At 43.0% G+C, this 27,500-nt stretch overlaps 1 protein-coding gene and 1 long non-coding RNA gene across 3 annotated transcripts in view; both read right to left on the bottom strand.

Moving 5' to 3' along the window:
- Positions 1-27,500, bottom strand: part of LOC143121937 (NACHT, LRR and PYD domains-containing protein 3-like) — a 203,736-nt gene that overhangs the window by 20,903 nt on the left and 155,333 nt on the right. For both annotated transcript variants that reach the window (XM_076282650.1, XM_076282642.1), the window contains 2 exons: positions 26,453-27,500; positions 10,849-11,022 (listed from right to left, as the gene is read on the bottom strand). The exon at positions 26,453-27,500 is cut by the window's right edge and continues 824 nt beyond it. In XM_076282650.1, the coding sequence (XP_076138765.1) occupies positions 10,849-11,022; positions 26,453-27,500 (1,222 nt within the window). The remainder of the gene's footprint in view (positions 1-10,848; positions 11,023-26,452) is intronic.
- On the bottom strand, positions 6,113-8,294 carry LOC143122052 (uncharacterized). The gene is made up of 2 exons (XR_012986582.1): positions 7,474-8,294; positions 6,113-7,063 (listed from the first exon to the last, which is right to left on the bottom strand). It is a non-coding gene; the product is annotated as an uncharacterized LOC143122052 (long non-coding RNA).

Here is a 27,500-nt window from a genome sequence, read left to right as displayed (position 1 = left end):
TCTACAAGATGACCACACCAACACAGACCCATGCTCTACAAGATGACCACACAAACACAGACCCATGCTCTACAAGATGACCACACCAACACAGACCCATGCTCTACAAGATGACCACACCAACACAGACCCACGCTCTACAAGATGACCACACCAACACAGACCCATGCTCTACAAGATGACCACTGTCACCAACACAGACCCATGCTCTACAAGATGACCACTGTCACCAACAAAGACCCATGCTCTACAAGATGACCACTGTCACCAACAAAGACCCATGCTCTACAAGATGACCACACCAACACAGACCCATGCTCTACAAGATGACCACTGTCACCAACACAGACCCATGCTCTACAAGATGACCACTGTCACCAACACAGGCCCATGCTCTACAAGATGACCACTGTTACCAACACAGACCTATGCTCTACAAGATGACCACTGTCACCAACACAGACCCATGCTCTACAAGATGACCACACCAACACAGACCCATGCTCTACAAGATGACCACACCAACACAGACCCATGCCCTACAAGATGACCACTGTTACCAACACAGACCCATGCTCTACAAGATGACCACTGTTACCAACACAGACCCATGCTCTACAAGATGACCACACCAACACAGACCCATGCTCTACAAGATGACCACTGTTACCAACACAGACCCATGCCCTACAAGATGACCACTGTTACCAACACAGACCCATGCTCTACAAGATGACCACACCAACACAGACCCATGCTCTACAAGATGACCACACCAACACAGACCCATGCTCTACAAGATGGCCACACCAACACAGACCCATGCTCTACAAGATGACCACACCAACACAGACCCATGCTCTACAAGATGACCACACCAACACAGACCCATGCTCTACAAGATGACCACACTAACACAGACCCATGCTCTACAAGATGGCCACTGTCACCAACACAGACCCATGCTCTACAAGATGACCACTGTCACCAACACAGACCCATGCTCTACAAGATGACCACTGTCACCAACACAGACCCATGCCCTACAAGATGACCACTGTCACCAACACAGACCCATGCTCTACAAGATGACCACTGTCACCAACACAGACCCATGCTCTACAAGATGACCACACCAACACAGACCCATGCTCTACAAGATGACCACTGTCACCAACACAGACCCATGCTCTACAAGATGACCACTGTCACCAACACAGGCCCATGCTCTACAAGATGACCACTGTTACCAACACAGACCCATGCTCTACAAGATGACCACTGTCACCAACACAGACCCATGCTCTACAAGATGACCACACCAACACAGACCCATGCTCTACAAGATGACCACACCAACACAGACCCATGCTCTACAAGATGACCACACCAACACAGACCCATGCTCTACAAGATGGCCACACCAACACAGACCCATGCTCTACAAGATGGCCACACCAACACAGACCCATGCTCTACAAGATGACCACACCAACACAGACCCATGCTCTACAAGATGACCACACCAACACAGACCCATGCTCTACAAGATGACCACACCAACACAGACCCATGCTCTACAAGATGACCACACTAACACAGACCCATGCTCTACAAGATGGCCACTGTCACCAACACAGACCCATGCTCTACAAGATGACCACTGTCACCAACACAGACCCATGCTCTACAAGATGACCACTGTCACCAACACAGACCCATGCCCTACAAGATGACCACTGTCACCAACACAGACCCATGCTCTACAAGATGACCACTGTCACCAACACAGACCCATGCTCTACAAGATGACCACTGTCACCAACACAGGCCCATGCTCTACAAGATGACCACTGTTACCAACACAGACCCATGCTCTACAAGATGACCACTGTCACCAACACAGACCCATGCTCTACAAGATGACCACACCAACACAGACCCATGCTCTACAAGATGACCACACCAACACAGACCCATGCTCTACAAGATGACCACACCAACACAGACCCATGCTCTACAAGATGGCCACACCAACACAGACCCATGCTCTACAAGATGGCCACACCAACACAGACCCATGCTCTACAAGATGACCACACCAACACAGACCCATGCTCTACAAGATGACCACACCAACACAGACCCATGCTCTACAAGATGACCACACTAACACAGACCCATGCTCTACAAGATGGCCACTGTCACCAACACAGACCCATGCTCTACAAGATGACCACTGTCACCAACACAGACCCATGCTCTACAAGATGACCACTGTCACCAACACAGACCCATGCCCTACAAGATGACCACTGTCACCAACACAGACCCATGCTCTACAAGATGACCACTGTCACCAACACAGACCCATGCTCTACAAGATGACCACACCAACACAGACCCATGCTCTACAAGATCACCACTGTCACCAACACAGACCCATGCTCTACAAGATGACCACTGTCACCAACACAGGCCCATGCTCTACAAGATGACCACTGTTACCAACACAGACCCATGCTCTACAAGATGACCACTGTCACCAACACAGACCCATGCTCTACAAGATGACCACACCAACACAGACCCATGCTCTACAAGATGACCACACCAACACAGACCCATGCTCTACAAGATGACCACACCAACACAGACCCATGCTCTACAAGATGACCACACCAACACAGACCCATGCTCTACAAGATGACCACACCAACACAGACCCATGCTCTACAAGATGGCCACACCAACACAGACCCATGCTCTACAAGATGGCCACACCAACACAGACCCATGCTCTACAAGATGGCCACACCAACACAGACCCATGCTCTACAAGATGACCACACCAACACAGACCCATGCTCTACAAGATGACCACACCAACACAGACCCATGCTCTACAAGATGACCACACTAACACAGACCCATGCTCTACAAGATGGCCACTGTCACCAACACAGACCCATGCTCTACAAGATGACCACTGTCACCAACACAGACCCATGCTCTACAAGATGACCACACCAACACAGACCCATGCTCTACAAGATGACCACACCAACACAGACCCATGCTCTACAAGATGACCACACCAACACAGACCCATGCTCTACAAGATGGCCACACCAACACAGACCCATGCTCTACAAGATGGCCACACCAACACAGACCCATGCTCTACAAGATGACCACACCAACACAGACCCATGCTCTACAAGATGACCACACCAACACAGACCCATGCTCTACAAGATGACCACACTAACACAGACCCATGCTCTACAAGATGGCCACTGTCACCAACACAGACCCATGCTCTACAAGATGACCACTGTCACCAACACAGACCCATGCTCTACAAGATGACCACTGTCACCAACACAGACCCATGCCCTACAAGATGACCACTGTCACCAACACAGACCCATGCTCTACAAGATGACCACTGTCACCAACACAGACCCATGCTCTACAAGATGACCACACCAACACAGACCCATGCTCTACAAGATCACCACTGTCACCAACACAGACCCATGCTCTACAAGATGACCACTGTCACCAACACAGGCCCATGCTCTACAAGATGACCACTGTTACCAACACAGACCCATGCTCTACAAGATGACCACTGTCACCAACACAGACCCATGCTCTACAAGATGACCACACCAACACAGACCCATGCTCTACAAGATGACCACACCAACACAGACCCATGCTCTACAAGATGACCACACCAACACAGACCCATGCTCTACAAGATGACCACACCAACACAGACCCATGCTCTACAAGATGACCACACCAACACAGACCCATGCTCTACAAGATGGCCACACCAACACAGACCCATGCTCTACAAGATGGCCACACCAACACAGACCCATGCTCTACAAGATGACCACACCAACACAGACCCATGCTCTACAAGATGACCACACCAACACAGACCCATGCTCTACAAGATGACCACACCAACACAGACCCATGCTCTACAAGATGACCACACTAACACAGACCCATGCTCCACCAACCGCTATCAAAGTGTGGTCGTATTATAGCTTATTAACTAAACCCATGAAGAAAGACTATAGCCTAAGTTTCCGGCGTATGATTTTGATAATGTGTGTGTCCGTGCGCGTGTCAGTCAAACAGTCTGCATAATCTATGCAGCTGTTACAATGTATCTCTGTAAACACTGTTGCAATGCCAGATCATATCTACCTCGTTAGGTTATAGCTACGCTACGACAATGCTGAAGAGAACGTCTCAAAATAACCTGGCTGTGAGTTTGACTTGATGAACTTAAACATTTCTGTGTCTGTCTGACCTGCCGCATGTTCAGGGAGGGAGCAGGAGGGAGCTGACCATTAGCCTGACGTAGTCATACTCAATTCTAGTCAGAATTTGAGTCTGATACTGCTCCATAGAGCTGTGATTATGGGGCGTGTTTCAAACGAACCAGGAAAAAAAATGCCTCTGCACTCAATTGGATAGACCTACAACCAATCAGAGCAACGGAGTGTGTGACGTATGTTAAGCGACGCATAGTTGATGTCAACAGAACTCAACTGCACGCTAGAAGAAGAAAATGTGAGCGATTTTCGCAGGTGTAAAAATAATGTAAGGATACACGGAGTTCTTCAACACACGAACCTCATTTTTGAGAGAAACAGTAAAGGTGAATGCATATACGATCAAGTTATCCGTTTAGGATTACAACTCCACAACACTGCAAACAAATCGCATCGCATTTGTCGGTCCTGTCAGAACTTTATAACACGGTTGGAACGCGACATGCCCGTGTTTAAAAAATGGACAGAAGACGAAGGAGACCAGCCTGAAGAACCGTGTTCATCTGAGGCATCAGAGACGCCCCGGACTCTGAAGAAGTTCTGCCCCAATCCGTCAACTCCAACCGGTACAAAAACGCGAAGAAGCATTACAGAGGTAAGCTTGTTAATACATTTCTACTTCTTATGATATGACTATGAGAATAACCTCGATTGCCACGTTTCACATGAGTTAATAGTGAGTCGTGATTATTGTCCAATGTGATAAACACTGTGCATTCCCACACTCCTCATTTCCGTGAAATCTATCTATTATTAAATCATCTAGTCATATTTTGACATGCCTAGTATTCTGGAAGCCAGCCCGAATTTCAGTGTAGTGTGAGCAAATGTTACCAGGATAAACTTGTACCTGATGTGTAAGTTGGCCTCTGTCACTTTGTCAATATGTAGAAACTTCATTTTGTAATGGACTAGCATGTTATCCAACCCCGACTTCTGTGCTCTGCACCTCTGTGGGGGGTGGGCAGTGTTTCTCTGACCTGCTCAGCAATTGCATCTGGTGTCACCATATTTAACAGTCTGTATTTTCCAATGTATTGTCAATGCACGTTATACTTATTAGGCTATACTGTAATTCTTCACACTGATGTGTTCACTTATATTTCAGGTTGTCACCCATTTTCCATCCACTTGACCTCCACCTGGAACACCTAAACAATTTTCTCAAATCATTTATGAGAGGATTGGGACCAAACATGTCAGAAATGTCAGCAGCCAGAATCAGTAGGTCCATTGGCATCGTCAAAGAGCTAATGGACAAAACGGACACAGAGCTGGAGCTGACAAGGCCGGCTGGCATTCATCATGTGGCCCGAGAACAGGACGTTTTAACACTGGTAAACGTTTTCAGGGAGACACAACTTTCCCAACAAAAATCACCCAGGCAGGCAGTCTCATGCATTCCCGAATTTCAAGAGAAACTTATTGGCAAAGCTGAATTACCAGGAGAAAATAATGGACTGGCAAAATGTGCCTATTTAAATAATTAAGTAAATGTGAAATGTAAATGGTGATGGTAATTTGTAAATATTGTTTTCGTAAATGACAATGTAAATAATTGTTTTCATATAATAGTTTAGTAGTATCCACATTCTTGAAAACATTTTTGTGTTTTCTTATTGGTTGTATGTTCAAAGTTCAGCGTATATCTTCAAACATTACCTATTATGTGTAGATATTAAAAATCTTTATTGACATGTCTTATTGTTTGTCTTTAAATGCAGAAACATCACCAACCAGTAGAGAAGTATAAACCATTTTAATTTTATTCAAAAATATTAATGTAACAGAGGTAAAAAAAAGGCATTTGCACAACAACAGGACCCTGAAGCTACAAATTTGAGCCTGAATTTGAAGCTAGCCTGAGATCTTCAACATTGACAAGCCTGATTCCAAGTTACTTGGTGATGATTGTATCTTATCATCCTCATCCTCGTCATCAAAGTAACCAGTGTAATCCATGTCAACCTGAACACGGTCATCCTGAACAACACAGTCATAAAACAAATTAGTTTGACTCTGTTCGATGTCATCAAAAACCTCATGCATAATTCATAGTATCTCTTTTGTATGTTCCAGCTTGTATGTAGGAAGATTATGGATAATGAAGTCCAGGTCAAATATCTGTGTGCACTGTTCTAAAACTGATCAATGAGTTCATCTCCAAAACCAGTGCAGGCTGTGTCGACTGTGTAAAGTGGTATTTTTTTATGGTCCTGAAGTAAACTACTCCTGTAAGTTTGTAACAGTTCCCTGATCAAAAGTGTGCCCTTAGGTGTGACTATTCTGTGTTTGTGGTGTGATGAAACCTCCCCTTGAAAGTGTTCATATTTGGGGATTAGCTCCCCACAACCTTCAGGTTCACAAGAACAAACAGAATGGCAGTGAGTGCAGCACAGATGTCCTAGATCAACAGATGTGGTGTGTTCCTCAAAATGGCAGTACAAAGCTTTCCGCAGACAACTAGTGACTCCATTAAAGTACCGTCTTAACTGCTGGGTCAAGCTTTGTACTAACATCCCTCACAATCCAGTGTAGGCACTCCAGTGTATGGCCAGGTACTTTAATCAGACCCACTCTGATGTTTGTTCTGTTTGGGCTCAGGGCCAAATTTATTGGATTGTCCATCTGAAGCTGTTTCATAACCCTGGCTCTGGATTCCCGATCAGCAGAAGCGGTCAATGTCAGCACAGGTGTACCTGGAATATATAGCAGTACAAAAAGCAACCAATAAGTAACAGTAAAAATAAGAAATTATGAGTAGTATCATTTAGTACTTTTTAATGACTGTACTGACATCTAAAAAGAATACATCACTTATGAGGGGTACAGTGACTAGCCTACCAATATGGGTATGGTGCTTGAGTACATAAAGCAACACCCAAATGCCCTTCTGCCCTTTTGCAGCCTGACCACTGATAGAAATAAAACAGTAACCTACATTAGAATGTTTTAACAGCTAGTTCGCTACAATCACACTAACGTTATGATTGTACCAAGTCTGAGTTAGCGAACGTACAACGATACCTAGGCTACTATGTTTACAACATGGGATTCATATCACGACATTGGGAGTTATTTACTAAGTCAGACAGTTAGACTCTCTTACCATTTGTAAGTTAGATGAACTTCGTCCACGACGATACCCATTACGTTGGCTTGAAAAACATCGGAGCCTAGCATGTCCCTCCACTTGTTGTTCAGCAGCCAGGATTCCGGGCTTCAAAAAAGGATCTGGCAACGACCGCTGGCTATATCCACCTCGTCGTGCACGCCGAGTTGCATCGCCGTGATGCCCATTTCAGTTGCTTCGGCAAAAAACATCTTTCTTATCAACAAATGCCTTGATCCCGTTACTCTGTTCCTCTTTTAAAATTAATTCGCTGTCGATATCTTCTAGAACAGACCTGATAGCAGAATCTACACATCTCAATTCTCAAGCGGCAGCCATCGTTGTTGTAAACGAATTCAACCCAAGCGCTCTTTGGTGACGTGGTGCATTACGTTACTGTTGAGCATCTGTCCATCATCGTATAAAGCCCGCCCTGACAATTTGATTGGCCCGCCAGTATTTGGGCGAGCATACTCGCGCCACTATTGATCAATGCCAGACCGAACTTCCAGACCTCAAACGTTGTGGGCGGGACTAAGTTCGGAATGGCACCCAGGCTAGCTGACCATGACCAGGATGGACTCTTTTCCTTCTTGGACCAAACTCTCCTTTGTCTGTGTGGTATACCCACTATGATTTGTCCTTTATTTTGGCCATTCAGACATGTTGTAGACTTTTGTACACATAATCACTATGTTGTTGCCTTTTCTATCCAGTAGGTGGCAGTGCAGGATAGGAAATAGAGCAGTTTAAGTGCATTAGTAGAAAGAGAGGAAACTAAACTGTAAGAAAACCAGACAAAGAAAAGCAGCAAGTGAACTAAAATGTGTGAAGTTATTGGAAATAAGTGTAACCACCTTCAACATACTTGTTGTGCAGACATTCTGCTTCAAGTGTGCAACATCTGCACTGCAATTAAAATGCTGAATCTACACAAATGATGTCAGTAATGCATCGTTAGTCACACACACACTATATGAAATGTACTGTAGTTCATCCAGTTTGAAACAGAGTTAAACATCTGAATATTAATCACCAATGCTCTACTCTACCTCTCTCTCTCTCTCTCTCTCCCACACACGCACACACACAAACCTTTGCACCACCCTCTCTCTCTCTCTCTCTCTCTCACACACACACACACACACCCTCTACCACCCTCTCCCACACACACACACACCCTCTACCACCACCCAACACACATACACACACACGCACACACACCCTCTACCACCACCCAACACACACAGATAAGCAAACACTTCCCAGACACTATGTAAGGGATAACGGCCGCCGAGGTGTCCTGTTATACGGAATTACTGGACGAGGGCGAGAGGCAAAGAACTCCCCGACGCACAGCAAGGGACATGGACATCGCCATGGTTACCCACAAAAACACTTTTTTTATGAACAGAAATTTCATGAACAGCAGATTTCCATCTTAGTGCATTAGCCGTGGAGGCAGTGGTTCTCAAACTGGGCCATCACACACACTGGTGTGCTTGAGTGGGTAAGAGGCAGGTGTGTTTGGTGTTGTTATTATTTATGATGATTTACACAGCAGTCACATTTTGTAAAGGTCTGTCAGGGAAATTCTTGCTTTCTTAAATGGCGTGTTTTATCCCAAAAACACAGATTCACTGAGCTCAACCAGCTGGCTATGATCAAGCATTCTCCTTCAGCAACCTGTGAGCCAGTCACGTCAGTGGCACGCTGAGGCCCTTCTCATCTGCTGATACAGCTCCACTGCCATCCTTGATCAATAGCGGAGTGGGAATCGGGAGAGTCGGGAGAATTCCCGGTGGGCCGGTGGTGTTTTGGGGCCGGGGCTGATTACTCTGAGCTAAAAAGTGCATGATATTGCTGTTTGAATATTTTCTTTGCTCTGCCCTCCGACAGCCTGCACTGTGCAACTGCAGTTGTCAGGATGTTCATTATATCCATAAGCAGAAGTCTTTCTTCAGCAAGCTACCATCAGAAGCCCACACTCATATATGACCTGTGTGCACTCTCTCCCGTGCGCATGCAAATTGTGCTCTGTGTTGTAGATGTTTCAGTACTTTTGATCTGCTTTCCATATCTACATATACCGCTATATACTGCATACTGTATATTCTATATATTCTATTCCATAGAAAGAGATCAGTGTTTAGCTGCGTCATGAAACAATAGGCTTTGTCAGTCCACTTCTAAAGTCATATTAGGCAGGCGCGCCTGCAGGTGTACGTCCGTACGCACTGTGCGTACCATCAAGCTACTCAACAACAGAACATTTCCCTGACTGAATGGAGAGAGAGCGATGGATTACAAAGTCTCCACTCCACATCTTAAATAAGAGGTGAATTACGATCCATCGTTAATTAAAACGCTCATTCCAAACACAATATCAATAGCTATATTTGTCGACTCCACGTTAATAATGGACTAGCGAACATTAGGCCCAGGCGCGCCTGCAGGTGTACGTCCGTACGCACTGTGCGTACCATCAAGCTACTCAACAACAGAACATTTCCCTTGTGTGTGTGTATTCACACCAAATTGGCCTACCATACCTTCCCAACTATGCACAGTATCCCATTAGCTGCATGCCATCAGGCTATTTACCATTTTCTATTACGTAAAGTTAGTGAACACGTTATCAAAATTAACGTGCACGCATTTTGTTTGAGCAGGAGAGAGAATATGCACGCAGGCACGCAATAGGCTACTTGTTTTCTTTTACTCGGCTATCTATATATGGTTATCAGCACACAATGTTGAGCTAATTCACTAACTCAATACTCATCAATGGATATCACAAGTTTAAACAACGAAAACAGAAAGGATGGAGGCAGCAAAGCTAGGAGTTATTCCAGATGGGCAAGAACAAGGTAGGCAATTGGTGTGCTTGTCAGAACGTTAGACTGCACTAAAGCCAGACGTCACGTTACGCTGGAACAAAATAGAACAAAACTAAAAGTAACTTTAGCCTGTATAGGGCTGTATCAAGTTGTCCAAATGAGTAGGTCATTGTAGACATTGTCGTTGTATTATTGCATGTGGATGTTGTTATGCTATGCTTGTTATTTTGCTGACCGATGCACGGACCTAAAACGGACAAATATTGTTCACGAGTGATTTTTTTTTGCGGGGGGGGGGGGGTGATGAGTACCATAGCATTAATTCCTGCAGGCGCCCCTGATATTGGGGGCTACACGTAAAACATGGCCGCTCAGCACAGGCCCCGGACCACCTGTGCACTCTCATACACACACCCTCCCTCTGCCCCCGCCTACACACACACACACACACACACACACACACACAGACACACGCACATGCACACACACAGAGTACACATTATAACAGAGCAACTGATTTCACATGACTAACCTCAGTGTGTCCAGTCTGCAGTTAGTGTGCTTCAGTCCAGCAGACAGCAGCTCCACTCCAGAATCCTTCAGGGGATTACCGGTCAGGTCCAACTCTCTCAGCAGTGAGTTTTCTGACTGGAGAACTGATGATATTTCCTTACAGGAATCTCCACTGAGATCAAAACTGCTCAGTCTACAATGAGAGGAAAAATATATAGCCTTGTTATTCCAACTCCATGTTACATTGCTTTACTTTACTTTTGACTTTATGGATGCAGTTTGTAGCTTTGCAGTGTACACTGGGAGTACAAATATACCCAAACAGTCAAAAGTTTGTGCACACCTAGTGTACACACATGAATGGTGCTCCCAAACAGTGTTCTTGTACATCACTCACACACACACACACACACACACACACACACACACACACACACACACACACACACACACACACACACAAACACACACACACACACACACACAGTGTTCTTGTACACCGCTCTCCAACATCAGTTTACCTCCAACACCATGATTTGTCCTTTATTATGGCCATTCAAACATGTTGTGGACTTTTGTTCAGATAATCACTATGTTGTTGCATTTTCTATACAGTAGGTGGCAGTGCAGGATAGGAAATAGAGCAGTTTACTGTAAGTGCTTTAGTAGAAAGAGAGCAAAGCATTTTTAGTTGAGAAAAAAAGACTTCAATAAAAGCAATAAAACATATTCTTCAAGATACAACTGGAATTTTGCCGTCTGGTTTTGCCTTCTTTGCCACTTGTCTCTCTGTGTTTTCACAAGACTTACTGCTACGCTTCAACCACGACTCCATCGTTTGAGTTTTGACAGTGATTGACAGGTGATGGCGGGTGGCATGTGACAGGTTGGGTCAAACCATCCTGGTATGGGGGGGGACTCTGGGTTTTTAGGATAATGAAATTGAATAGCCTACTGAAATTCATTTATTCATTTTATGAACTTATATTTTTCTGAAATATTTATTAAATAATTGTTTTTAAAGTATTTTTGCATGGATTCTACTTTTTAAATATATGTATATTTTAAAATCGCACCCCCTGGAGTGCCTTCACGTACCCCCATTTGAGAACGACTGATTTAAATGATCTAAAACGATCTGGCCCGCCGGCCAATTTTCAAAACCCAACGTGGCCCTTGAGCCAAAACGTTTGCCCACCCCTGTCTTAGTGGGATAATACATTTGACTTGAACATCATTAACAACAAGGCCTCTCACACAACTGTAGGCTACACAACCACACAACAACTATGCCCTGCTACACAATCCAGCAGCCTAACTAATCTGACATGAAGAACATCATTAACAACAAGGCCTCTCACACAACTGTAGGCTACACAACCACACAACAACTATGCCCTGCTACACAATCCAGCAGCCTAACTAATCTGACACTTGAACATCCTTAACAACAAGGCCTCTCACACAACTGTAGGCTACACCAGAGACTTTCTAATGAGGAGACACAACACTCAAAAAATCCTCCATTGAATTGCATGGGGCTAGTTTGTGACGCCAATATGGCCGTTGTCTCTACATATCCCACCCCTTCCTCGGCAAAACGTCGACATGTGAATACATTGAGCCAATCATGTGGTGTGATGTGAATACATTGAGCCAATCATTTGGTGTGTTGTGAAGACATCGTGCCAATCATGTGTTGTGATCTCGCCGCTGGAGCAAGATTGGTGACGTGAAGCCTTGCGCACGCGCATTTCTACCGAAATGGATGCCCGACGAGTGCCCAAAAAGCGTTGTCATATGGCCGCCGAGTGGAGGGACTTGCCTAAAAGGACTTTGGCTACACAACCACACAACAACCACACAACAACTATGCCCTGTTACAGAATCCAGGGGGGTATTCCATCAACCTCGCTAAAGGCCAAACCTGGCTTATTTCGATAAGTCTCGCTAATTTTAGTGAGAATTCCGTTCCATTAATGAGGTTAACGTGAATGCCAGCTTGGTAACCATGGGAATTTATGCCACAGAACTAACCTGCTCCGTAGCAGGTTAACTTTCAAGCTAAATTAAGCTGTGTTGCAAAAAAATCAATCAGTCGGAAAACAAGTCCAAAAACATGGTTACTTCAACCTGTGCTCTCGTCACTTGTAGCCTACAACTTCAAAAATAGAAGTAGGCCTATAGAATTTTTTTTTTTCCGACAGTGCACCAAGCATGGATTTACACATTCTCTAGCTCCAAAGAATGTATGAAGATTATACGATTAAAAATGTTTTAACTACACATGCATGTGGTTCTAGGAATCGTGCTACTCTATGTCACTTACGTTCGGTGGTGGTGTAACGTGCAGCAAGATGGCATAGGAAAGAAGTTACATTCTTGCGTGTTCACAGGTTCGCTTCCCATACGAAGTATCAAGGCTACATTCTTTATCACCTTGATAAAAGCATTTTTAGTTATAATCTTTGATGAAAGACATATGTCTACTGCTGATAAAGGGTCATGCACATTTGGTAGGTAGTTCAGTGACAGCTTTGGGCTATATTAGGCCTATAGCCTATCTGATGCAAGCCAAAGGATAATTATTCTGTAGCCTAGGCAGCTAATAATTTAAACTGCTTAGTGTGTCGACGATTGTTCATGAATGTCAAATCAACTGTGTGCTACACAGATTAAATAGTAGGCATAAATTGAATTGAAAGCCATTGCATTTCAGATAATTTTATTTCAAACACTTTGGGACTTATGGGAGACAATAGGCTATTATGTTGATAATAATTAATTTTATGACCACCTACACCTAGACAATAATTTGGAGTGAACTCTTTTAATATAAGTACGTAGGCCGTAGATAGTTTTGAATATATGCCAAAGTTGTTTTTGAGTTTATACTATTTATTCATTCACTCGTTTTGTTCAAGCATAGACTGTATAGTCTACAGTATGTGTTCAAGAGTGAAGCCAATCAAACTCGCAATTGATTTCAAATCATTAGCATTGTTGTTTTAAATGTATGCTTTCATTATTCTCCAATTTCTGTAGGCAATCTATTTTTTTCTCTCAATGTTAAATTTGATGACTTTCGAGGAAAATCCTGTAGATGGCGCTTGCCTATCGAACAGAAATCGTCTAGTATTGTCTTAATTTTTATGACATATATCGTCTTTTCGTCAATCTACTGTTTTAGTCTACTTTTCTACCTCGTGCACGAGCAGAGATGAAGCTGAACTAAACCTCGCTTGATTAAAGAGGCCAAGATGCCGCTAACTTGAGTTAACCCTTAGAACCCTAAGCTGTTTTTAGGGCATTTTCACTACCTTTATTCATAAGGATTTATTCTGGCCATTGTAAGTGCCACACACATATTATATATTGTTTTTTTCAGGAGAGTCTAGGCTATCTGCCATCATTTCATGTATTAATACTAGCATTGATTTTATTTAGATTTTTAAAGAATTAAAATATAAAAAGTGTATTATAAAAATTCTTATATTTCGACATGTATCTCACCACAGCTCTACATGCATTTCATGTGTGTGTAGGGCAGACTGTCCTGAATCGGGCAATATGATGGCCATGTTGGAGGGATACTCTGGGGCTGAGCAATTTACAGAAATATTTGCTGTGTGATTTACGGAAATAAATGCAATTTTTAATTTAGTGATGAAAAAAGACCTTTCTGCGCTCCATATCTGTGACACGAACTGATCTGACCTGACTTGACCCGAGGTTGCGTGTTAGCTTGCGTGCCTGTGTGTATGCAGTCATAATAATTCTCAACTCTTTACTGCATTGCCATGAACAAAGTAAAGGCAAAAAAGGTGTTTATTTGTTGAACAAATTGGGATGCAATGTGAGCCTTGAATTGGATGCCATGCAGGAATTTGCTAGGATCTCAAAACCGGAATATGAACATGCCAATTGCCATAGAGAAACACATCATAGCATTGGATTATAAACATGCTTTGCCACAAGAACAGACAAAAACGTGGGGTAAGTCCAGCTATATGAAGTTATTATTTTGCTGTCACTTCGTCTGGTTTTATAAGCCAGAAGGATCGATAAACATGGTACCAATGGATAGCCCTGTGCCCCCTCTTTCATCTGATATGCTTGCCATATCGATGCGATCACGGGTTCGCAAGTAATTCAAACTAGAGTAATGTGTGTGCAGGTGAACGCAAGTATAGACTGTAAATATGATGCAATTTGATTTAATTTCATGATTTTTTTTTATTTTCATACTTGATCGTACAGACAAGTGTGTAGTCTCGTTGGAAAGCCCCACTTCTGCTCTGACGTGCAATAAAGGTTTCATCTCGCTGCGATAAACCATTCCGGAGCAATGTAACAGAGAAGTAAGGGTGTGTTTTTTGACGCACTTTGCGTCAAACGGGTTCTAAGGGTTAATGGAACGGCTTCAGCCCCAAGTGAAAGTCTACGCTTGTTCAAGCCAGGCTATTTCTGTTAAGCGCCGCCTTCATTAGCGAGGTTGATGGAATACCCCCCAGCAGCCTAACTAATCTGACACTTGAACATCATTAACAACAAGGCCTCTCACACAACTGTAGGCTACACTACCACACAACAACTCTGCCCTGCTACAGAATCCAGCAGCCTAACTAATCTGACACTTGAACATCATTAACAACAAGGCCTCTCACACAACTGTAGGCTACACAACCACACAACAACTCTGCCCTGCTACAGAATCCAACAGCCTAACTAATCTGTTAACATTAACCAGCCATATCACCTGGGCTGTTAACATTGAGCAGGCATATCACCTGGGCTGATAACCTTAGGCAGGCATATCACCTGGGCTGTTAGCATTAAGCAGGCATATCACCTGGGCTGTTAACATTAAGCAGGCATGGCACAACTCTCCTTTGTCTGTGCTGCAATTAATTGTGACCATTTCTGGGTTGGGAAACAAACGCATAGGGAACTAATGTGAATTCAGAAATGGCACAGAATATTCTGTAGAATGTTGTTTGATTTCTGTGTTGATGAGTTGTGATTGGCCTGATGAGTTGTGTCATCACGTAACCATGGTGCCCCCTGTTGGCTAGTTGAATGCTGATGGTGCTGAACACGGAATGTCTGCTAGCTCCTGTGTGGTCAGTAAAAGTTATAAAGCCTCCGTCTGAGCCATTTAGTCGGGTCATTTTTCAGTGAGCCAGCTGGTAGTTTGTAAGGCCACTCACTCAATCCAGCAGTCATCAACAGGAGACTGTAATGCTTTTACCGTTTTATCTAGCTCATCACAATAGTTGTAGGACATCTTCCATGACCAAATACAACCTTGTGGTTTTATCTAGCTCATCAGAATAGTTGTGGGACATCTTCCATGACCAAATACCAGTGTTGTGCCTGAACGCGTTCATTGAACGAAAGTTCATCAACTCGTTCATATTTTGGGCGAACGTGAACTGAACGTACTGTATTACTGCCTGATGAACGTTACTGTGAACTCGTTCATTCTGGTGTCTGTGAACGGCACGCTCTTTCAGTTTAACTTCGTTCAATAGGGTGCCAGATTTCTATAGAGCCTTCCTTGCCAAAACCAGGCTAAAACACACTGTAAACAGGCCTTAATATGGCAGCATGCAGGTCACCATTTCTCAAACTATGGGCCGCGGTCCGCAACGTGGACAATGCTGGTCTGCAGAGTGAAATTATTCCCGGGGCATCGTCTGATAATTTGCTGCGCAATTGATCAAGGAACCGCGGACAGAAAAAAAAAATAGGCTTGTTAATTTGGTGTCATCAAACATAGAGGCATACAATTATGTCGTGGTATGAGCGTTTATTCAATGCATGCGTGTGCACGTCTGTGCGATAAGCCACTTGATAACGTTGGTAGCAAAATAAATGGCACTGTGCTTCACCCTAAAAATACCCTACCAACAGTGAGGTTTGGAGGTGGTGTCATCATAGTGTGGGCTGTTTTTCATCTTATGGTACTAACAGACTTCATACAGTTGAAGGAATGATGAATGGAGTCATTTTGTTCTGGGAGAATGATGAGGATGAGACATGGCTAAACCTTCCAGCAGGACAATGATCCTAAGCATTCAGCAAAGGAAACTCTCAATTGGTTTCAGAGAAAGGAAATCAAGGCCCTGACTTCAATCCAATTAAAGAGTTTTGGAAGTTAACTAAAGATTAGGATTCACAAGAGGGAGCCCTGAAATCTTCAATATTAATGGACTATCTGTTTAAAAGAATGGGCCAAACTCACACCAGAATACTGTGACTGATTAGTTTCATCATACAGGAAATGCCTTGAAGCTGTCATTACGAATAAAGGCTTTTCCACAAAGTATTTAAGAAATGTCAGCAGGCATGTTCAATACTTTTTTCCTGTGTCATTCCACTTTATTGCACATAACTCTACCTGTGGACTTTAATGTTTGGATTTTTTTATATGGGAGGATTATCTGAGTTAATACTAATGTCCGGGGAAAATTTCATGCGAATAGCCTCACTGGAAGTATACTTACTGAAAAAAATGTTGACGTGTTCAATACTTATTTTCCCCGCTGTATATGTGTATGCTGTGGTGTGTCCATCTACCAACACACACACACACACACACACACACACACACACACACACACACACACACACACACACACACACACACACACACAGTGTGTTACTTACTCAGCTGATGTGAGCGCTGGCAATCGACCTGTGTGTGTGACTGATAACTTAAGACAGTAACAACTCTAACAAAGGAAAAGTGGCGAGACGAGGCGACGACGCAGTGCCACTCTGCCAGCGGTTTAGCGAGGAAGGAAAATGGGCGTCTTATATAGGCCCAATCAGCCCAGTCACGGGATGACCCAGAGAGAGGGACAGAGAGACCCTCCCTCAGTTCGACAGAGGGCAAAACAAGTCATCCCTTCAGCCATGATGCAACAGCCACAGGTAAAACCCCACAGCTATGCTGCTGCAGCAGCAGCAGCCCCACAGCAGCAGCCCTGCTCAGTAGCAACCCCGTCCACTCTTAACCTCCAGCCTACCCTACCAGAGAAGAGTGATCTTGGGGAGATAAAAGAGATGCTGCACATTCTCTGCAGTAGACTACTGGCTTGTGCTCAGTAAATGAAATGTGAAAAAAAAAGAGATCAATTTGACATACTGAAAAAAAAGAAAAGAAAAAAAAAATCGATATATATGTATTGTACCGTATTTTACTGCATAATATTGCATACTACAAATCTCTTTAAAGGTTCTCTAACATAAATAACTTCTTGCTATTGTATTGTACTATACTGCATATTACAAATCTCTTTAAATGTTTTCTAACTTCTTAGGTAGCAACTATTTTGTTTTATTTGTTTAGATATCTGTTTTATAATGGTCCAATCTGACTGTTTACATGTGTTCATTTGTTATTAGCTGCTGGAACATTCAGGGTCTTTACTCATCAGCCTTTGGCCTGAAAAGTAGGGACCCCGAATTCTTGAAAAGTATCGCAAATGTTGATATTCTTATATTAACGGAAACATGGTGTGGTAGAGACACGCCAATCTATCTATCTATCTATCTTTAGCCTACTCCTTTACTACACCCTCTTCTAAGCAAACAAGGCATATAGGTCCATCATGTAGCATACATATTTTGCTCTTTCTTACATTAAATAACTTTAATTTATCCTCTCTACTTGTCCCTGTAGTCATGGCCTCCTCATCACTAATTTCGGGCTCATCATTTTCAGTGGTCTGCTGCTCAGAGGCTACAATTTTTACCGCATATAGGCCTACACAGATCAAACTTTTGTTTTGTTATTAATATTTGCATAGGCCCTACTGCAAAGTCTATGAATCGGATACAAAAGGCTAATATTTTAAGAAATGTAACAGGGTTGCCAACTTTGGGTGTTTGGCTGGAGTGAGATTTTGTGAAGTCATAGTGCGTGTGCGTTAAATTTTTCCCTAAACCTAATTTTAAAAATGTCTGTCCCCTGACTTTTTTGCTGTACAGTATAATCCCTGATTTATGTTTTTTTTTTTTTTTTTTTTTTTTTTAAAAACCTAATAGAATGGAAAAGTTTCTTCAAAATGTACAAAGTTTAGCGTTTGCAGCCATCTTGAATTTAGTCACGATAAGTCGAGCGACGAGTAAGAATGAACAGGTATGATAAGGGATCAGATTCCAAAAATAATTCAGGGGAAATGCATGGATTCCAGTTGCTGCTACTGGAAGAAACTGTAATCCATGCATTTCCACAGAATTATTTTTGGAATCTGATCCCTTATCATACCTGTTCATTCTTACTCGTCGCTCGACTTATCGTGACTAAATTCAAGATGGCTGCAAACGCTAAACTTCGTGAAGATACTGTCTGTATAAATCGTCTTGTAAGTAAACTACCAGTGCTTTTTCAAAGTTCTCAATGTCTCGTTTTAAATGTCAGGGCCCTCGGAAGTCTACCAATGAAGTGTGGAGATACATTGAGCCTCGTAAATGGTGTAAAACAGTGATTTATTTGCATGGCTATGCCGATGCCGAGGCACCACCATTGACCGCCTTGTTGGTAGCATCGGCTAACTAGCGCCAGATTTCGGAGTGCAGGGGACAAGCCGAGATGGGCTATGAGACATACGTTCACACTCGGTATCATGTTTCAATACACTTTAGGTCAATATCACACCGGAATTCTCCTTTAAAGTGACTTTAAAGGGAGGCCATGATAGTAATGCTTCCAACTACAATATGAACATATATTTCAGGATGTGGTGCATCTCTGGGAACAATCACTTTCAATCTGAAATATAGTATTTAAGAGATATAGCTTTCTGAAAAAAAGTGGTCTTGTGGCACAACTTGCCCCCGGTGCGGGGTAGGTTGTGCCTTTGAAGAGAATGCATTGGGGTAAATTGTGCCATCGATTATTGAAGTAAAACCGTATATTTTGATCTCAGACACTGTAATGCTTTATAAAAGCTAGACAAATTCAATACAAAATTACTCATTTAAGGTTTATTTAAAGTTATTTTACAACATCAAAGGCCAATTTTCTACAAGCCTATTGCGCCACACGAGCACATCAAAGGTCATTTTCCATTGTCACACCAGTTTCATGTTGTAGATCTTGTGTGGAGGGAAGTCATACCTGAAATGAGATTAAAGTTTTGTTGATCAGAGAAGTTTACAGCAGATTTAGGTGGTTGGATGTGGTTGTGTAGATGTCAACTCTGCCACTGCTACTACCTACTGTAGATGATGTTCCCCCTCTCCTTCCCAGGCTTCCTGGTCAGTGTGTGTGTGTGTGTGTAAAGTTCACAGCATTTCATGGACTTAGACCGTGAAACATTACTGCTCGTGCCTTTATATGTTCTGCCAGCTCCTTCTCCATACAGTATGCCCTGCCTGTCTTCCTCTTATAACTCTGTGGCATGATGGTATATTTCTATTTTTGGTCTAAAATAAAGAATGTCACATAGTTTTAGTGATAAAATGTAAGAATAAAATGCACAATTACAATAAAATAATATGTTTAAAACATTATTTATAAGTGGGGGTGAGTATAAGTGGAGGTGCCACTGGCACAACTTAACCCAGGGCCTTTGGCACAAATCACCCCAACCTAACCATTTTGGAAAAAATGCATCATCCATCAGATTTGAGCTAACATCATGCTACCTGTATAGACTCATAATGTAGCTTACCAAAGCACTAAAACATGTGTGAAATGTTTCAAACTTGTCTATAACTGTTTTGACACAACAATCAAAAAAACATGATCATAGAAATTTTACTTTGAAAGGTAAAAAACAGTTCTTTTAACTTAAATGTGCTTACCTCTCATGCAATGAGGCTCTCTTCTCTGCAGGATGATTGAAATGGCTGAGTCTTCAAAAATGTGTGGTCACATGACCAATTTCTTCTATAGTTTCCTAGAAATAGGGGGTGGCACAACTTCCCCCCTGGCACTAATCACCCCACTCTCCCCTACTAGTTATCACTGTAGGACAACTGAAACAACACAAAATAAACAGGGCTGTTGCTGGAAATATTTTATTCCTGTAGGCTATACTTCCTACCTACATTGCTGGTACATTTTGGAACAGTACAGCTACATGAACTAATTGTCTTTAGTGTCTGACAGTAGCCTAGGCCTATAGGTTATATATATACTGTAGCTTAGTTGGCTTGTGCATGACGTGACGTTTTGTAACCTGTTTCCGTCAGTCTACAGTCTTTTATCCCTTCTTTACCATGATAACCCTCCCAAGATAGAACCACCACTCATGCCATCGATGTTGAATTTTGGGCGACTGACGGAAACTGATCAATCTGACCAACAATTAACGTCGATTTGACACTATTTTGCTGTCCGGGTTTGCAAATCATTCATTTAGAAAATTTAAGTTGCGCTATTTGTTATCATAATCACAGCACGGCTTTACTATGTTATCATTAGGCAACCATATCATTACATTATCGCAATTTATAAGTCATCATAATCATCGTAGTCAGCATAGCATGTCACAGCCTACCTGCTCCACCACAGAGTTCTTATCATGTAGCCTCAACTAGGCTCGCACTCTCCACCACCTGCTCACTGTCCCTTGCTCTGTATATCCTCGTTCAAACTCAACGAACTTCAACATGTTGGTGACATATGCTAGCCTACTTGCTATATTGTATTGAAGCTTCTACATTGGTGTTAATTTTGCACAATTGTCACTACTGGCACCCGCCGCAATTTCGTGTAGGCAACTTCGATTAACTTTTGATACGCTCACAGAATCCTGGCTCTGAGCCAAAATGGGAGGGGTGGGGCCTGACGTGAGCTGTTATTGGATCAGTCCAGTGTCAATATTGAAATGTAACCAATGGGCCGCTGATTGTCCTTCGTTTGGGCCGATCGTTGGCCAAAATGATTAAATTATATATATAGCCTATTCTATCGGCCCAAAAGGTGCGTCGGCCCACCGGGAAAATGCCCGGTATGCCAGATGGCCAGTCCGCCCATGATGGCTACATCGACAAACTCTTAGCCATGAGCTGTATATCCTCTGATTTTAATATTTACACATATGTAGGTATTTAAGCACAGCTCAGTTTTTAGACACTTAAAGCCCAAAATTGGAGACCATATAGAATTTGCTACCATTTCAAAACCGGATTACTCTGGAACGGCTTATTGTACAGGGGATTGCATTACACTTTGTGTTCAGTAAGGTCTGCTGTTTATTCTGGTTTACGGTTTGTCATGTGTGGAACGAAAAGTTTGTGAAATAGTCCTCCTATATGAATTGAAATGAGCGCAGAGCTATAGTAGCCTAATATGATTATTTCTTGAAAATTAATTTTCTCGCGAACCGTTTATCGCAGCAAATAGCGGCTATACCTTATAAAAGATGAGAAAAAGTTATTTCATGTGATGTCTGTGAGGCTACTTCGCCAGTAGTTCCGCGAGTAGTTGTCGGTCTGCCTCATGTCTAAATAGCAGCGTGTTCCGTGAAGGTGTCGCGGACCGGATTACAGCGAATCAACAATCAGAGAAAACTGCGCTGAGAACGTTGTAGGCGGATATTAGACCTACCTGCTGTTGGTCTAGACATATGTATGCCTTAAACTCGTACCCTGTCATTTAGAAACAATGCTGTGGTCTAGTCTAGTCATCAACAAAAAATGAACGGATTGCAAAAAAAAAAGAATGGATTTGGCGTGACATATCTTGAGTGTGCGTGAGAGCGTGAGATTGGTGCTGAAAGCGTGAGTGTCACGCCAGATGCGTGAGAGTTGGCAACCCTGCATAATGTAATATGTTGCTTGCAAATAGCTTGACAACGCTACAAACGTCCAATATTAGCCCAATAATAATCATTGCCTATAGGCTATCTCTCTTTACCAGTTGCCACTTTTGTCTGTAGGCCTAATCTAGAAGCTTGGCACATTTAGCATCTACCTGGCCGTTTCAGTCCCTCCTGGCCTCTTTCTACCATCCATCCTTCCTGACGATTATGGCTACTGTAGGGCCGGCCCGGCTATCCGTATCTGAGAAAACTTTTTGGAAAAGACGGGCTATATGGACTAGGGGTGTAACGGTACACAGAAGTCACGGTTCGGTTCATACCTCGGTTCGGACATCACGGTTCGGTACGAGTTCGGTACAATGGAGGGAAAAGCAAAACAAAAATGCAGAAAGCATTTTTTTTTTGTACATGTCTCAGGCTGTACCACCTAGTGTCATACAGTCTCTTCCCTGAGCTATCTGCAACAGCCTGAAGTGTGTAAGATGTAGGCTAGTACAATAAGTACCCAGACTCCATCTGTAACTTGTAAATAAAATAAGACAATCAGCTATAAAACTGAAAATAGGCCTACAGCATCTCTTATTTCTGAAAGTGCAAATTACATAGAAAAATGATTTTTAAAAATCAACTTAAGCAAGACCTTCAACATCTGTGTTTAGTTGTATATGGAAGGGTCTACAATTTTTTATATTTTTTTATTGTGTGTAAAGTAATAATCTAGCCTACTAACTGTGAAAATATCACACTATTTTGCCTTTTTTTTAAAAACGAAATTGCTCCTTTCATTTCATAAACAGACTACAACTAGAAGTCACGTGACTTTGCCCTTTGACTTTAACTCACCGTAGCATGGTTTGTTTATTAGCCTGGTTAGCGTTGTCACTTTATTTTACTGTCTATGCACTTAACACTACCAGCTCCTCATGTGAGAAGTTACAAGTTACCCCAACATAAAGGTAATTACCACGCGATTTACATAGCTTTCTGTCATTACGAAATCGTTTAATTTAAGCCATAGGTTTTGGCCCTATTTGTATATCCAAAGGCTGCTGAAGCGCAGGGAAAGTTGTTTTTCCCCTCGTTTCAGTGATTGGTAGCCTACATCATCTGGGTGATGGCTTCGAATATGTGTAGCATTTTTTCCACTCACATACCCAACAACTGCTGAACAACGCCGACACAGAGTTTCATCTTATCCACCACTCTTTCGCCTGTAGGCTACTAACATTACTGTAACTGAAGTTCTCAAACTTGCGATCTTAAAGAGACCAGCGGATCCTCTAACTCTTGTGGGTCTAACCTTAGTGCTGCTAATGACTGACGGACGACCGACGACCTGAAAAAAAAAACATAGGCGCCAATCAGAGCTTCAGAGCTAAGGCGAGGCTACAGATTAGCGTTAGGTGTCGCTAAAGAACTCCCGTAACTCTCGCTACTTAACAGTAATTGCGCATGATATTAATTAATCCGCACACGAGTTTTATGTATTTTTATACCGTGTATTCTCCGTGTAAATTCATGCACCGAACCGTGACGCCCGTACCGTTTCGGTTCAATACGAATACATGAACCGTTACACCCCTAATATGGACCCAACCAACTCTTTTTGGGAGGGGAGAACTCCCTCACACGGTAGGCTACAAACCATGCAGAGGCAACGGTGCCATGCACAGAATGCGGAACGTGTAGCCTACTTTAAGAGAAGTTAGACTAACGTGACAAATGTCAATATTGTTTTCCTCGACCGGCCCAAAAGTGAAGCGGCCCACCGGGAATTCTCCCGATTCTCCCGATTACCCACCCCGGGTCTGGGTGCAGTTGGAACAGTCTACAGCCCCTGGACTCAGACTCCAAGAAACGGAGGTCAAATCCCTGCTTTTTGCCGGTTCTTATGTCGCACTCACAACAGGGACTGCAACAGCTCCTCGATCAGCTGGAGCAGTACTGCCAGTCCTGGGCCCTGGCAGTAAATCCAACAAAGACCAAAGTCATGATCTTCCAAAAAAAGCCCAGGTGTCAGGAACACAGATACAGGTTCAGCCTAGGCAGCACCGCCCTAGAGCACACAATGCAGTACACGTACCTTGGTCTAGTACTTACTGCATCAGGAAGTTTCAGCATGGCAGTGAATGCACTAAAAGAAAAAGCCCGAAGAGCACTCTATGCTATAAAAAGAAAATTTCACAAAATAAACATTCCAATTACAATCTGGTGCAAAATATTTGACAGCATAATCCAGCCTATTGCGCTGTATGGAAGCGAGGTTTGGGGTCCACTCAGTATGCACGACTACACAAAGTGGGACAAGCATCCAACTGAAGCCCTACATGCAGAATTCTGCCGAATAATATTAAAAGTTCAAACAAAAACACCCAACAATGCATGTAGGGCAGAATTAGGCCGCTTTCCATTGGCATTAAGTATTCAAAAAAGAACCTTAAAATTCTGGATGCATTTGAACAGCAGTCCCAAAAACTCCCTCCATTTTGAGGCACTGAAAACCCAGGAGCTGAACCCTGAAAAGAGTCCTCTGAGCCAGCTGGTACTGAAGTTAACTAACTCAATAACAAAAACTAACTAGATCAAGCTCAGTCCAGCGCTGCTTCCCAAACATCAATTAGAGTCAACAAAATAATGAATCAAGCAAAAGAAGATTATTTAGACCATTGGACAAACCAAATTACAAACCAAAGTAGAATGAATTCCTATCTGATCCTAAAAAGAGAATATGAATTGGCTGAATATCTCATCTCTGTCAGAGATACGAAGCAGAGGCACATCCTGACCAAGTACAGGCTCAGTGACCACAATCTAGCAATAGAAACAGGCAGGCACAGAAAAACCTGGATGCCAAGAGAACAAAGATTATGTGGTCACTGTCAGGCAGAGGAGGTTGAGACAGAGGAGCACTTTCTTCTTCACTGCCAAAAATATGACACTTTAAGACAGACCTTTTTCACGAACATCCAAAAAGTCATACCAAATTTTATAGACATTGAAAACAATAATAAAATGGCCATACTTCTTGGAGAAGGGCCCTCTGCTGCCCTGGCAGCACAACATGTCTTAAAATGTCACAACATGAGGGACATAGTATAGAAAAGAAAAAAAAAGACCTGTCTGTGTTAACAGACACATACATGTTCCTGTGCATAAATATATACTTATACATATGTACTCACGGGCCCACACACGCACGCGGACACACACACACACACTCACTCACTCACTCACATGCTATTGTTTATTCTGTGTTCACATGTTTACCTGCATTGCTGTATGTTTATTTTCTTTCTTTTGTGACACTACTGTGTTATCTGTAACACTGGCTTTGGCAACACTGTATCCAAACAGTCATGCTAATAAAGCTCCTTTAAATTTGAAATTTGAGACAAGACAGCACACGCACCACAGCGCAAACAGGCAACGCAATGCACAATGTTAATGTCAAGCATCTGCGTCACACACACACACACACACACACACACACACACACACACTGTACACACACAGACACACACACACACACACACACACACACACACACACACACACACACACACACACTGTACAAACACAGACACACACACGCACACACTGTACAAACACAGACACTCAGATAGTGTTACTTCAGTGTTTCCCATACATTGACTTATTTGTGGCGGCCCACCACAATATCAACATTGACCACCACACAATTACACAAACTAAATTGTGCTTAAATCTGGTCAGCATCATAACCGCGCTGCGCTAGTTTGTTAAAAACTGTTGTATTCAAGTTAATTCTGCAAACCAACCACCACAAATATAATTCAATTCTGTGGGAAACACTGTACTTACAGAGCTGATGTGGCTGCTGGCAGCACCTTCTGAAGAACTTCATCTGGACTGAGTTGTTCAGTCTGATCTTCCTCTGGTGTCTTTATGTACTTCTGCAGGTCAAACTCAGCCAGCTGCTCCTCTGACATCTTAAACGTCTTCCATGTCTTAGTCTTCCACTGTCCTGGTAAGAGCAACTCTACATGCAGATCTACTGAGCTCATTTTGTGCTCCACTACAGCATGGTGATTCAGCTCATTCAGACAGTAGAACAGGTTGATCCTTCTGTCTGAGCTACTCTGATCTCTGATCTTCTGTTTGACATACTGGACTGTTTGCTCTGAGCTATCTGATTGGCTGCTGCTCTGTGGCAGTAGGTGCTTTAAGAGATTCTGATTGGACTGCAGTGAGAGGCCCAGAAGGAAGCGGAGGAAAAGGTCCAGGTGTCCATTCTTACTCTTTAAGGCCAGGTCCACTGCAGTCTTGTGTAGGTCATGAAGTGTTGCAGCTCTGAACAGAGCAGAGAGCTGAGAGCTTTGCTGTTGGTCAGGCATGTTTCTCTGTCTGTTGCTGAAGCAGAGGAACACATACAGAGCTGCAAGAAACTCCTGGATGCTCAGATGCACAAAGCTGAACACCTTCCCCTGGTACAGGCCAGCCTCCTCTCTGAAGATCTGAGTACACACTCCTGAGTACACTGATGCTTCTGTGACATCAATGCCACACTCTCTCAGGTCTTCCTCATAGAAGATCAGATTGCCTTTCTCCAGCTGTTGGAAAGCCAGTTTCCCCAGTTTGTAAATCACCTCTTCATCTGTCTCTTTTCTCTCTGTGTACTTGACATGTTTCATGCCTGTCTGAATGACCAGGAAGTGTGTGTACATTTGAGTCAGAGTCCTTGGCATTTCTACTTTGTCTGATTCTTTTGATGTTTTCTCTACAACGGTGGCTGTAATCCAGCAGAAGACTGGAATGTGGCACATGATGTAGAGGCTCCTGGATGACTTCAGGTGTGTGATGGTTCTGCTGGCCAGGTTCTCATCACTGATTCTCTTCCTGAAGTACTCAT

The sequence above is a fragment of the Alosa pseudoharengus genome, unplaced genomic scaffold (assembly GCF_046254945.1).
Source record: "Alosa pseudoharengus isolate Yale_2024_CS ecotype anadromous, Long Island Sound unplaced genomic scaffold, YU_APseudo_1.1 YU_APseudo_1.1_scf_1, whole genome shotgun sequence".
Classification (NCBI taxonomy): domain Eukaryota; kingdom Metazoa; phylum Chordata; class Actinopteri; order Clupeiformes; family Clupeidae; genus Alosa; species Alosa pseudoharengus.
The sequence above is the reverse complement of the archived record's forward strand: the minus strand, read 5'-3'. Positions and strand labels throughout refer to the sequence as shown.